The sequence below is a fragment of the Scyliorhinus torazame genome, chromosome 19, assembly GCF_047496885.1.
Source record: "Scyliorhinus torazame isolate Kashiwa2021f chromosome 19, sScyTor2.1, whole genome shotgun sequence".
Lineage (NCBI taxonomy): Eukaryota > Metazoa > Chordata > Chondrichthyes > Carcharhiniformes > Scyliorhinidae > Scyliorhinus > Scyliorhinus torazame.
This window is the reverse complement of record NC_092725.1, coordinates 15,849,916-15,864,154: the sequence shown is the minus strand read 5'-3', so window position 1 is coordinate 15,864,154 and position 14,239 is coordinate 15,849,916. Positions and strand designations below refer to the sequence as shown.

At 52.5% G+C, this 14,239-nt stretch overlaps 1 protein-coding gene across 1 annotated transcript in view; it reads left to right on the top strand.

The window, feature by feature from the left end:
• stk36 (serine/threonine kinase 36 (fused homolog, Drosophila)) overlaps positions 1–14,239 on the top strand; it is a 232,024-nt gene that overhangs the window by 181,592 nt on the left and 36,193 nt on the right. The window contains exons 10-15 of the mRNA XM_072485425.1: positions 3,566–3,709; positions 6,334–6,513; positions 7,149–7,246; positions 10,863–10,968; positions 11,722–11,872; positions 13,777–13,895. Of these exons, the coding sequence (XP_072341526.1) occupies positions 3,566–3,709; positions 6,334–6,513; positions 7,149–7,246; positions 10,863–10,968; positions 11,722–11,872; positions 13,777–13,895 (798 nt within the window). The remainder of the gene's footprint in view (positions 1–3,565; positions 3,710–6,333; positions 6,514–7,148; positions 7,247–10,862; positions 10,969–11,721; positions 11,873–13,776; positions 13,896–14,239) is intronic.

Here is a 14,239-nt window from a genome sequence, read left to right as displayed (position 1 = left end):
CCCTCTTTAAACACTGTCCCTGACGGAGAGACTCCCTCTTTAAACACTGTCCCTGACGGAGAGACTCCCTCTTTAAACAGGGTCCCTGACGGAGAGAGTTTCTCTTTAAACAGGGTCCCTGACGGAGAGACTCCCTCTTTAAACAGGGTCCCTGACGGAGAGACTCCCGCGTTATACAAGGACCCTGACGGAGAGACTCCCTCTTTAAACAGGGTCCCTGACAGAGAGACTCCCTCTTTAAACAGGGTCCCTAATGGAGAGACTCCCTCCTTAAACACTGTCCCTGACGGAGAGAGTCCCTCTTTAAACACTGTGCCTGACGGAGAGACTCCCTCTTTAAACAACGTTCCTGACAGAGAGATTACCTCTTTAAACAGGGACCCTGACGGAGAGACTCCCTCTTTAAACACTGTCACTGACAGAGAGACTCCCTCTTTAAACACTGCCCCTGACAGAGAGACTCCCTCTTTAAACACTGCCCCTGACAGAGAGACTCCCTCTTTAAACACTGTCCCTGACAGAGAGACTCCCTCTTTAAACAGGGTCCCTGACGGAGAGAGTTCCTCTTTAAACGGGGTCCCTGACGGAGAGACACGCTCTTTAAACAGGGTCCCTGACGGATAGACTCCCTCTTTAAACAGGGTCCCTGACGGAGAGACTCTCTCCTTAAACAGGGTCCCTGACGGAGAGACTCCCTCGTTAAACACTGTCTTTGACGGGGAGACTCCCTCTTTAAACAGTGTCCCTGACGGAGAGACTCCCTCTTTAAACAGGGTCCATGACGGAGAGTCTCCCTCTTTAAACACTGTCCCTCACGGAGAGACTCCCTCTTTAAACACTGTCCCTGACGGAGAGACTCCCTCTTTAAACAGGGTCCCTGACGGAGAGACTCCCTCTTTAAACAGGGTCCCTGACCGAGAGACTCCCTCTTTAAACAGGGTCCCTGACGGAGAGACTCCCTCTTTAAACAGGGTCCCTGACGGAGAGACTGTCTTTAAACAGGGTCCCTGACGGAGAGACTCTCTCTTTAAACACTGTCCCTGACAGAGAGACTCCCTCTTTATACAGGGTCCCTGACGGAGAGACTCTCTCTTTAAACAGGGTCCCTGACGGAGAGACTCCCTCTTTAAACAACGTCCCTGACAGGGAGACGCCCTCTTTCAACACTGTCCCTGACGGCGAGACTCCCTCTTTAAACAGGGTCCCTGACAGAGAGACTCCCTCTTTAAACAGGGTCCCTGACAGAGAAACTCCCTCTTTGAACACGGTCCCTGACGGAAAGACTCCCTCTTTAAACAAGGTCCCAGACGGAGAGACTCCCTCTTTAAACAATGTCCCTGACAGAGAGACTCCCTCTTTAAAGAGGGTCCCTGACGGAGAGACTCTCTCTTTAAACAGGGTCCCTGACGGAGAGACTCCCTCTTTAAACAACGTCCCTGACAGGGAGACGCCCTCTTTCAACACTGTCCCTGACGGAGAGACTCCCTCTTTAAACAGGGTCCCTGACAGAGAGACTCCCTCTTTGAACACGGTCCCTGACGGAGGGACTCCCTCTTTAAACACTGCCCCTGACGGAACGACTCCCTCTTTAAACACTGTCCCTGACGGAGAGACTCCCTCTTTAACACTGTCCCTGACAGAGAGACTCCCTCTTTAAACACTGTCCCCGACGGAGAGACTCCCTCTTTAAACACTGTCCCTGACAGAGAGACTCCCTCTTTGAACAGGGTCCCTGACAGAGAGACTCCCTCTTTGAACAGGGTCCCTGACGGAGAGACACCCTCTTTAAACACTGTCCCTGACACAGAGACTCCCTCTTTAAACAGGGTCCCTGACTGAAAAAACCCCTCTTTAAACACTGTCCCTGACAGAGAGACTTCCTCTTTGAACAGGGTCCCTGACGGAGAGACTCCCTCTTTAAACAGGGTCCCTGACAGAGAGACACCCTCTATAAACACGGTCCCTGACGGAACAACTCCCTCTTTAAACACTGTCCCCGACGGAGAGACTCCCTCTTTAAACAGGGTCCCCGACGGAGAGACTCCCTCTTTATACAGGGTCCCTGACGGAGAGACTCCCTCTTTAAACAGGCTCCCTGAAGGAGAGACTCCCTCTTTATACAGTGTCCTTGACGGAGAGACTCCCTCTTTAAACAAGGTCCCTGATGGAGAGACTCCCTCTTTAAACACTGTCTCTGACAGAGAGACTCCCTCTTTAAACACTGTCCCTGACAGAGAGACTCCCTCTTTAAACACTGTCCCTGACAGAGAGACTCCCTCTTTAAACACTGTCCCTGACAGAGAGACTCCCTCTTTATACAGGGTCCCTGATGGAGAGACTCCCTCTTTAAACACTATCGCTGACAGAGAGACTCTCTCTTTAAACACTGACCCTGACGGAGAGACTCCCTCTTTAAACACTGTCTCTGATGGAGAGACTCACTCTTTGAACACGGTCCCTGACGGAGAGACTCCCTCTTTAAACAAGGTCCCAGACGGAGAGACTCCCTCTTTAAACAACGTCCCTGACAGAGAGACTCCCTCTTTAAAGAGGGTCCCTGACGGAGAGACTCTCTCTTTAAACAGGGTCCCTGACGGAGAGACTCCCTCTTTAAACAACGTCCCTGACAGGGAGACGCCCTCTTTCAACACTGTCCCTGACGGAGAGACTCCCTCTTTAAACAGGGTCCCTGACAGAGAGACTCCCTCTTTAAACAGGGGCCCTGACGGAGAGACTCCCTCTTTAAACAGGGTCCCTGACAGAGAGACACCCTCTTTGAACACGGTCCCTGACGGAGGGGCTCCCTCTTTAAACACTGCCCCTGACGGAACGATTCCCTCTTTAAACACTGTCCCTGACGGAGAGACTCCCTCTTTAAACACTGTCCCTGACAGAGAGACTCCCTCTTTAAACACTGTCCACGACGGAGAGACTCCCTCTTTAAACACTGTCCCTGATGGAGTGACACCCTCTTTAATCAGGGTCCCTGACGTAGAGACTCCCTCTTTAAACAGGGTCCCTGACGGAGAGACTCCCTCTTTATACAGGGTCCCTGACGGAGAGACTCCCTCTTTAAACAGGGTCCCTGAAGGAGACACTCCCTCTTTATACAGTGTCCCTGGCGGAGAGACTCCCTCTTTAAACAAGGTCCCTGATGGAGAGACTCCCTCTTTAAACACTGTCGCTGACAGAGGGACTCCCTCTTTAAACACTGTCCCTGACAGAGAGACTCCCTCTTTAAACACTGTCCCTGACAGAGAGACTCTCTCTTTAAACACTGTCCCTGACGGAGAGACTCCCTCTTTAAACACTGTCCCTGATGGAGAGACTCACTCTTTAAACAGGGTCACTGATGGAGATTGTCCTTCTTTAAACAGGGTCCCGGGCAGGGAGACACTCCCACTTTAAACGTGGTCCCTGTTGGGGGAGTCCCGCTTCTTTAATAGGGGTCCTGATGGGGGAAATTTTCTCATTGATAGGTGCATTGATCGAAACGCTGACAGTATTTCTGTTTTGTATGTTGTGAAAATGGAGTTTAATCTTGTGACTGGATTTTGTCCTTAAGGAGTTGGACAGTGATGAAGAATGGGAGCAGCTAATTGAAGCGACCGACCCTTCAGCTCTCCAGCTGAGCACACCGCTGACCCTCCTGAGAGACCAGGCCTTCCATGACCGAGTGTCCGCCAGACTAGGGGACTCCAGCACCCAGGTACATGAGGATCTGATTACCCGGGGAGCCCACAGACTGTGGGACTGAGTGCTCCAAATGTGGTCTAACCAGACCAGAACTTTACACTGTGCTCCCAGTGTGGTCTAACCAGCCCAGAACTGTACACAGTGTTTCGAATGTGGTCTAACCAGACCAGAACTGTACACAGAGCTCCCAGTGTGGTCTAACCAACCAGAACTGTACACCGTGCTCCCCGTGTGGTCTAACCAGACCAGAGCTGTACACAGATCTCCCAGTGTAGTGTAACCAGACCAGAACTGTACACAGTGCTCCCCGTGTGGTCTAACCAGATCAGAGCTGTACACAGAGCTCTCAGTGTGGTGTAACCAGACCAGAACTGTTCACAGTGCTCCCAGTGTGGTCTAACCAGACCAGAGCTGTACACAGCGCTCCCAGTGTGGTCTAACCAGACCAGAACTGTACACAGTGCTCCCAGTGTGGTCTAACCAGACCAGAACTGTACACAGTGCTCCCAGTGTGGTCTAACCAGACCAGAACTGTACACAGCGCTCCCAGTGTGGTCTAACCAGACCAGAGCTGTACACAGCACTCCCAGTGTGGTCTAACCAGACCAGAACTGTACACAGTGCTCCCAGTGTGGTCTAACCAGACCAGAACTGTACACAGCGCTCCCAGTGTGGTCTAACCAGACCAGAACTGTACACAGTGCTCCCAGTGTGTTGTAACCAGACCAGAACTGTTCACAGTGCTCCCAGTGTGGTCTAACCAGACCAGAGCTGTACACAGTGCTCCCAGTGTTGTATAACCATACCAGAACGGTACACAGTGCTCCCACTGTGGTCTAACCAGACCAGAACTGTACACAGTGCTCCCAGTGTGGCCAACCCAACCAGAATTGTACACAGCGCACCCAGTGTGGTCTAACCAGACCAGAACTGTACACAGTGCTCCCAGTGTGGTCTAACCAGACCAGAACTGTACACAGCGCTCCCAGTGTGGTCTAACCAGACCAGAACTATACACTGTGCTCCCAGTGTGGTCTAACCAGACCAGAACTGTACACAGCGCTCCCAGTGTGGTCTAACCAGACCAGAACTGTACACAGTGCTCCCAGTGAGGTCTAACCAGACCACAACAGTACACAGTGCTCCCAGTGAGGTCTACCCAGACCAGAACTGTACACAGCGCTCCCAGTGTGGTCTAACCAGACCAGAACTGTACACAGCGCTCCCAGTGTGGTCTAACCAGACCAGAACTGTACACAGCGCTCCCGGTGTGCTGTAACCGGCCCAGAACTGTACACAGTGCTCCCAGTGTGGTCTAACCAGACCAGAACTGTACACAGTACTCCCAGTGTGGTCTAACCAGACCAGAACTGTACACCGTGCTCCCAGTGTGGTCTAACCAGACCAGAACTGTACACAGCGCTCCCAGTATAGTCAAACCACACCAGAACTGTACACAGTGCTCCCAGTGTGGTCTAACCAGACCAGAACTGTGCACAGTGCTCCCAGTGTGGTCTAACCTCACCAGAACTGTACACCGCGCTCCCAGTGGTGTAACCAGACCAGAACTGTACACAGGGCTCCCTGTGAGGTCTAACCAGACCAAAACTGTACACAGTTCTCCCAGTGTGGTCTAACCAGACCAGTACTGTACACAGCGCTCCCAGTGTGGTGTAACCAGACCAGAACTGTACACAGTGCTCCCAGTGTGGTCGAACAAGACCAGTACTGTACACAGCGCTCCCAGTGTGGTGTAACCAGACCAGAACTGTACACAGTGCTCCCAGTGTGGTCTAACCAGACCAGAACTGTACACAGTGCTCCCAGTGTGGTGTAACCAGACCAAAACTGTACACAGTGCTCCCAGTGTGGTGTAACCAGACCAAAACTGTACACAGTGCTCCCAGTGAAGTCTAACCAGACCAGAACTGTACACCGCGCTCCCTGTGTTGTCTAACCAGACCAGAACTGTACACCGCGCTCCCTGTGTTGTCTAACCAGACCAGAACTGTACACCGTGCTCCCAGTGTGGTGTAACCGGACCAAAACTGTACACCGCTCTCCCAGTGTGGTGTAACCAGACCAAAACTGTACACAGTGCTCCCAGTGAAGTCTAACCAGACCAGAACTGTACACCGCGCTCCCTGTGTTGTCTAACCAGACCAGAACTGTACACCGCGCTCCCTGTGTTGTCTAACCAGACCAGAACTGTACACCGCGCTCCCAGTGTGGTGTAACCGGCCCAGAACTGTACACAGTGCTCCCAGTGTGGTCTAACCAGACCAGAACTGTGCACAGAACTCCCAGTGTGGTCTAACCACACCAGACCTGTACACAGAACTCCCAGAGTGGTCTAACCTGACCAGAACTGTACACTGTGCTCCCAGTGTGGTCTAACCAGACCAGAACTGTACACCGTGGTCCCAGTGTGGTCTAACCAGACCAGAGCTGTACACAGTTCTCCCCGTGTGTTCTAACCAGACCAGAACTTTGCACAGTGCTCCCAGTGTGGTCTAACCAGACCAGAACTGTACACAGCGCTCCCAGTGTGGCCTAACCAGAGTGAGGCACTGGGCCAAGCTGATATCTGGAATGACCCTCACTTGCTGAAGCTGCTGTGCCGTCCTCCTTGTACAGGTGCTGGAGGGGATGCTGGAGGGGGCATCTAGGCTCCGACCGGCTCTGAGGGTTATTGGCAACCTGCTGGCCACGCGCTGCGACTGCGATCTGCTGCATGCCTTCTGTCAGCGCCTGGAGCTGCCGACATTCCTGCTCAACCTCATCGGCCAGATGCTGCACTCCAAGGGAATCAGAGAGGTGGGTGACTGCGATTGTTTCCAACACCTCCCCCCAATCACTCTATTGCTCCCCCTCCCCTCCCCTCCATAACCTTGCACATTCGGTCTCTCTCTGTCAGTAACCCTGCACGTTTTCTTCTTCTCTCGCTCTCTCTGTTTCTCCCTCTCTCTCTCGCGCTCTCTCTCTCTCTCTCTCTCTCTTCCTGTCTCTCACTTCCATCTCTCTCCGTCTCTCTCTCTCTCTCTCAGGAATCACAGAATGTGCAGTGCAGAAGGAGGCCATTCATCCCATTGAGTCTGCTCCAGCCCTTGGAAAGATCACCCTACGTAAGCCCACACCCCCACCCTATCCCAGTAACCCCACCTTAATTTTTGGGCACGAAGGGCAATTTTGCACGGTTTCCTCCCACAGTCCAAAGACGTGCAGGTTAGGTGGATTGGCCATGATAAATTGCCCTTAGTGACCATAAAAGATTAGGTGGGTTGTTGGTTGCAGCGATAGGGTGGAAGTGATGGCTTAACTGGTTCAGTGCAGACTCGATGGGCCGAATGGCCTCCTTCTGCACTGTAAGTTCTATGTTCTTCCTCTCTCTCTCTCTCTCTCCCCCCCTCCCTCTCTCAGTAACCCTGCGGTCTCTCTATCTCATCCTGCAGCAACCCTGGTGTGTGGCCGTGCTGTCTGATCTGCTGGCCGTCCTCGCAGCGTACTTCTCCAGCGACTTTGAAACTGGGCCATCAGGAGGTGGCAGCGGGTAAGGGGACAGGACGGTCTCGTAGCAGACCTCACTCATCATTAACCCCGTTTCTGATAGTCTATCTCCTTTCGGAGAGATACCAGGCCAAGGCACCATTCACTGCTCAGCCCATTTATTGTGTCCCTTTATTCTCTCATAGGCATCAGGTGGTGGGTGAGCCGCCATCCTGAGCCGCTGCAGTCCCATGCGGTGTAGGGATACCCACAGTGCTGTTAGGGAGGGAGTTCCAGGATTCTGACCCAGTGACAGTGAAGGAACGGTCGATATATTTCCCACTCAGGATGGTGTGTGGTGGGGGGGGGGGGGGGGGGGGGGGGAGTGTGCTCGGAGGGGGAACTTGCAGGCGGTGGGTGTTCCCGTGCTTCTGCTGCCCCTTGTCCTTCTAGGTGGGAGAGGTGGCGGGTTTGGAAGGTGCTGTTGAAGGAGCCTCGGCGAGCAGCTGCCGTGCATCTTGTAGACGGTACACACGGCTGCCGCTGTGCGTCGCTGGGGGAGGGAGCGGATGTGGAAGGCGGGGGTTAGCGTGTCGATTGAGCGGGAGCTGCTTTGTCCTGGATGGTGTCGAGCTTCTCGAGTGTTGTTGGGAGCCGCACTCATCCAGGCAAGTGGAGAGGGTCCTATCACACTCCTGACTTGTGTCCCTGTAGATGGTGGACAGGCTTTGGGGGGAGTCAGGAGGTGAGTTACTCTCCGCAGGATTCCCAGCCTCTGACCTGCTCTGGCAGCCTCAGTATTTATATGGCTGTGTCCAGTTCAGTTTCTGATTAATGGTAACCCCAAGGATGTTGATTGTGGGGGATTCAGCGATGGTAATGCCATTGAATGTCAAGGGGCGATGGATCCTCTCTTGTAGGAGATGGCACATGCCAGTGAGGCTAGAAATAGGAAGATAGAGCAGTTAAACACGTGGCTAAACAGCTGGTGTAGGAGGGAGGGTTTCCGTTATTTGGACCACTGGGAGCTCTTCCGGGACAGGTGTGACCTATATAAGAAGGACGTGTTGCATCTAAACTGGAGAGGCATAAATATCCTGGCCGCGAGGTTTGCTAGTGTCACACGGGAGGGTTTAAACTGTTATGGCAGAGGGGTGGGCTCGGGAGCAACAGGTCAGAAGGTGAGAGCATTGAGGGAGAACTAGGGAATAGGGACAGTGGGGCTCTGAGGCAGAGCAGACAGGGAGAAGTTGCTGAACACAGCGGGTCTGGTGGCCTGAACTGCATATGTTTTAATGCAAGAAGTATTACGGGTAAGGCAGATGAACTTAGAGCTTGGATTAGTACTTGGAACTATGATGTTGTTGCCATTACAGAGACCTGGTTGAGGGAAGGGCAGGGTTGGCAGCTAAACGTTCCAGGATTTAGATGTTTCAGGCGGGATAGAGGGGGATGTAAAAGGGGTGGCGGAGTTGCGCTACTGGTTAGGGAGAATATCACAGCTGTACTACGGGAGGACACCTCTGAGGCAGTGAGGCTATATGGGTAGAGATCAGGAATAAGAAGGGTGCAGTCACAATGTTGGGGGTTTACTACAGGCCACCCAACAGCCAGCGGGAGATAGAGGAGCAGATAGGTAGACAGATTTTGGAAAAGAGTAAAAACAACAGGGTTGTTGTGATGGGAGACTTGAACTTCCCCAATATTGACTGGGACTCACTTAGTGCTAGGAGCCTGGACGGGGCAGAGTTTGAAAGGAGCATCCAGGAGGGCTTCTTAATACAATATGTAGACAGTCCAACTAGGGAAGGGGCTGTACTGGACCTGGTATTGGGGAATGAGCCCGGCCAGGTGGTAGAAGTTTTGGTAGGGGAGCATTTCGGGAACAGTGACCACAATTCAGTAAGTTTTCAAGTGCTGGTGGACAAGGATAAGAGTGGTCCTAGGGCGAATGTGCTAAACTGGGGGAAGGCTAATTATAACAATATTAGGCGGGAACTGAAGAACCTAGATTGAGGGCGGATGTTTGAGGGTAAATCAACATTTGACATGTGGGAGGCTTTCAAGTGTCAGTTGAAAGGAATTCAGGACCAGCATGTTCCTGTGAGGAAGAAGGATAAATACGGCAATTTTCGGGAACCTTGGATAACGAGATATTGTAGGCCTCGTCAAAAAGAAAAAGGAGGCATTTGTCAGGGCTAAAAGGCTGGGAACAGACGAAGCCTGTGTGGAATATAAGGAAAGTAGGAACGAACTTAAGCAAGGAGTCAGGAGGGCTAGAAGGGGTCACGAAAAGTCATTGGCAAATAGGGTTAAGGAAAATCTCAAGACTTTTTACACGTACATAAAAAGCAAGAGGGTAGCCAGGGAAAGGGTTGGCCCACTGAAGGTTAGGCAAGGGAATCTATGTGTGGAGCAAGAGGAAATGGGCGAGGTACTAAATGAATACTTTGCATCAATATTCACCAAAGAGAAGGAATTGGTGGATGTTGAGTCTGGAGAAGGGTGTGAGATAGCCTGGGTCACATTGAGATCCAAAAAGACGAGGTGTTGGGCGTCTTGAAAAATATTAAGGTAGATAAGTCCCCAGGGCCTGATGGGATCTACCCCAGAATACTGAAGGAGGCTAGAGAGGAAATTGCTGACGCCCTGACAGAAATCTTTGGATCCTCACTGTCTTCAGGTGATGTCCTGGAGGACTGGAGAATAGCCAATGTTGTTCCTTTGTTTAAGAAGGGTAGCAAGGATAATCCAGGGAACTACAGGCCGGTGAGCCTTACGTCAGCTGGTAGAGAAATTACTGGAGAGAATTCTTCGAGACAGGATCTACTCCCATTTGGAAGCAAATGGACGTATTAGTGAGAGGCAGCATGGTTTTGTGAAGGGGAGGTTGCGTCTCACGAATTTGATAGAGTCTTTAGAAGAGGTAACAAAGATGATTGTTGCAGGTAGGGCAGTGGATGTTGTCTATATGGACTTCAGTAAGGCCGTTGACAAAATTATGAGGGGCATTGACAGAGTGGATAGTCAGAGGCTTTTCCCCAGGGTAGAGGGGTCAATTACTAGGGGGCATAGGTTTAAGGTGCGAGGGGCAAGGTTTAGAGTAGATTTACGAGGCAAGTTTTTTACACAGAGGGTAGTGGGTGCCTGGAACTCGCAGCCGGAGGACGTGGTGGAAGCAGGGCCGATAGTGACATTTAAGGGGCATCTTGACAAATACATGAACAGGATGGGAATAGAGGGATACGGACCCCGGAAGTGTAAAAAATTGTAGTTTAGTGGGGCAGCATGGTCGGCACGGGCTTGGAGGGCCGAAGGGCCTGTTCCTGTGCTGTACTTTTCTTTGTTCTTTGTCATTGCCTGGCGCTTGTGTGGCGCGAATGTAACTTGCCACTTAGCCCAAGGCTGGATATTGTCCAGGTCTTGCTGCATTTGGACAGGGACTGCTTCATTATCTGAGGAGTCGCGAATGGTGCTAAACATTGTGCAGTCATCCGCAAACATTCCACTTCTGTCCTTGTGATGTCCCAAAGGGATAGGAACTGGACGGGCTAAATGGTGTCCTGCTGCTTCCACCCTTGAGTCAATGCATGAAGATACCACCCTCCACCCCCCCCAGCCCAGCCCTGACCCTGATGTTCAGTTCCTGCACTAACCCTCAGCCTTTGTCATTTCTCCAGCTTCCAAGTTTTTAAACAGTCAGCGGCCCGGTTTCTCAAACTCCTGGAAGAGCTTCTCTCCCAGGCAACGGACCACGAAATGGGACTAAAAGAGCAAAGCCTCACGGTAAGGAGAGAACAAAATGCAACAATCTTTATCACAGTGTGTTAGATACACTGTCCAATTCCCCTCTGGGACCGGGTGTCACAGTGGGTTAGAGAACTGTCCATTCCCCCTCGGACTGAGTGTCACAGTGTGTTAGGTGCACTGTCCATTCCCCCATGGGACCGGGTGTCACAGTGTGTTAGATACACTGTCCTTTCCACCTCTGGGACAGTGTCACAGTGTGTTAGATACACTGTTCTTTCCCCCTCTGGGACCGGGTGTCACAGTGTGTTAGATACACTGTTCTTTCCCCCTCTGGGACCGGGTGTCACAGTGTGTTCGATACACTGTCCTTTCTCCCTCTGGGACCGGGTGTCACAGTGTGTTAGATACACTGTTCTTTCCCCCTCTGGGACAGTGTCACAGCGTGTTAGATACACTGTCCTTTCCCCCTCTGGGACAGTTTCACAGTGTGTTAGATACACTGTCCTTTCCCCCTCTGGGACCGGGTGTCACAGTGTGTTAGATACACTGTCCTTGCCCCCTCTGGGACAGTTTCACAGTGTGTTAGATACACTGTCCTTTCCCCCTCTGGGACCGGGTGTCACAGTGTGTTAGATACACTGTCCTTTCCTCCTCTGGGACAGTGTCACAGTGTGTTCGATACACTGTCCTTTCCCTCCCTGGGACTGGGTGTCATAGTGTGTAAGAAGCACTGTCCTTTCCCCCGCTGATGCATTATGTGGATTCTGAAAGTTCTGTTCTTTTCCCCAGTGCCTCATCTTTATCTGTGAGACTATGGATCAAATCTCTCACCCTGTGTCCACCTCATTCTACAACCAGCTGCTAACTACACACAGGTCTGTCCTGGCTGCTGTCCTCCAAGGAACCCACAGTGGCCCTCCAGCTGTGCGGAGAACTGAAGGTATGGATTGACGGAGCACTGACGCATCTACCCACGTTCTGCCGTATTCCTGAATCCCCCACCTACACACCTCCTTGTGTTGTTATGGGCCAGGGTTTAGAGAATCCCAAAGTGTATCATGGAGTTCACCTGACCCACAACTTTTAATAGATTGTGGTATGGGGAGCACATGGCTCACTCTACAGGTGTGGAACAGCAGAAATGGACCAGTCGTTTTTAAAACAAAACAATGTTTATTCAATGAACTCAAGTTAACCTTTTTAAAACAAACAGTGAATATCATAGCAACCAGTAAATCAAATCCACCCCCCAAAGAATACAACACTAAGTAACCTGTATGCTGTCCTTTTACACCCAAAAGACTTAACAAGCATTCAAACAGGAGCACATTATGTTTACATTCAATATTGAGACCTTTTACAACTTAGAGTTCTCCAAATTATCCATCGTCTTAGGATGGCAGAGATCAACAGCAGTGCAGCTCACTGAAAAAACACAGACACACCCAAGCTTTTCCTCAAACTGAAACTAAAAAGCAGAAGTTGAGCTCAGCTCCACCCACACTTTGACATCACTCCAGTAACATGAGCAGCTCCATTTCTTAAAGGTACATTTCTTAAACACCCATTTCTTAAAGGGTACTCTCACATGACAGTGTATCCCTCAACCCCATCTTTCCACGTTCTACCGTATCCCTGAATTCCCCACCTACAAGCATCCTTGCGTATCCTTAAACCCCACCTACCCAACTTCTCCCCGCCTCCCTCAATCCCCACCTTCTCCCCATATTCTTCAATCCCCATCATCTCCCGTATTCTTCTATCCCCACCAACCCACCTTCTCCCTGTATCTCTCAATCTTCCACCTACCTATCCTCCCTGTATCCCTCGATTCCTCCACCTACTCAACTTCTCCCCGTGTCCCCAATTCTCACCTACCGACCTTCTCCCCATATCGCTCAATCTCCACCTTCGCCCCATCTCCCTCGATCCCCACCTTCTCCCCGTCTCCCTCGATCCCCACCTTCTCCCCGTCTCCCTCGATCCCCACCTTCTCCCCGTCTCCCTCGATCCCCACCTTCTCCCCGTCTCCCTCGATCCCCACCTTCTCCCCGTCTCCCTCGATCCCCACCTTCTCCCCGTCTCCCTCGATCCCCACCTTCTCCCCATCTCCCTCGATCCCCACCTTCTCCCCGTCTCCCTCGATCCCCACCTTCTCCCTGTCTCCCTCGATCCCCACCTTCTCCCCGTCTCCCTCGATCCCCACCTTCTCCCCGTCTCCCTCGATCCCCACCTTCTCCCCGTATCCCTCCATCCCCACCTTCTCCCCGTATCCCTCCATCCCCACCTTCTCCCCATATCCCTCGATCCTCACCTTCTCGCCGTATCCCTCGATCCCCACCCTCTCCCTGTATCCCTCGATCCTCACCTCCCCGTCTCCCTCGATCCCCACCTTCTCCCCATATCCTCAATCCCCACCTTCTCCCCATATCCCTCGATCCTCACCTTCTTGCCGTATCCCTCGATCCCCACCCTCTCCCTGTATCCCTCGATCCCCACCCTCTCCCTGTATCCCTCGATCCTCACTTTCTCCCCGTCACCCTCAATCCCCACCTTCTCACCGTATCCTCAATCCCCACCTTCTCCCCATATCCCTCGATCCCCACCTTCTCCCCGTATCCTCAATCCCCACCCTCTCCCTGTATCCCTCAATCCCCACCCTCTTACCGTAGGAGTGAAACTAGGAACTGGACAGGGTGCTACCCGTAGCAGCCCATTGAATAAGTAGTTCGGTCAGACATTGACGGTTCTACCAGTTGTGCGAGCGCAGCATCCGTACAGTCAGCAGCTGGTGACTGTAGTGTGATATCCTTTGACTTGACAGGCTCTCTGTTCTCCCCACAGGGCCAGCGAGCGACAAGCCAGCTCAGCGGGAGCGGGTAATGGGGACGCACACAGCTGCTCTGGCCGCCATCTGCACCGTCTCGCCGGGGGCAACAGGCTGTCGCCATGTCAAATATAAGGTGCTGTATGCTCTGGGTGTAGCAGGAGCATGACCCTGATTCGGAGGGCTGTTAGAGGGGCTGATGGAGTTGGGGGAGGGGGAAGAGTTGGCACTTTTGGAGGGTGGGGTCTGTCGGTGTTTGGGGGGGGCTGTCGGTCTTGGCGGGGGGTCTGTCGGTGTTGGGGGGAGGGCTGTCGGTGTTGGGGGGGGGGCTGTCGGTGTTGAGGGGGGGCTGTTGGTGTTGAGAGGGGGGGGCTGTCGGTGTTGGGGGGAGGGCTGTCGGTGTTGAGGGGGGGGCTGTCGGTGTTGAGAGGGGGGGGCTGTCGGTGTTGAGAGGGGGGGGCTGTCGGTGTTGAGAGGGGG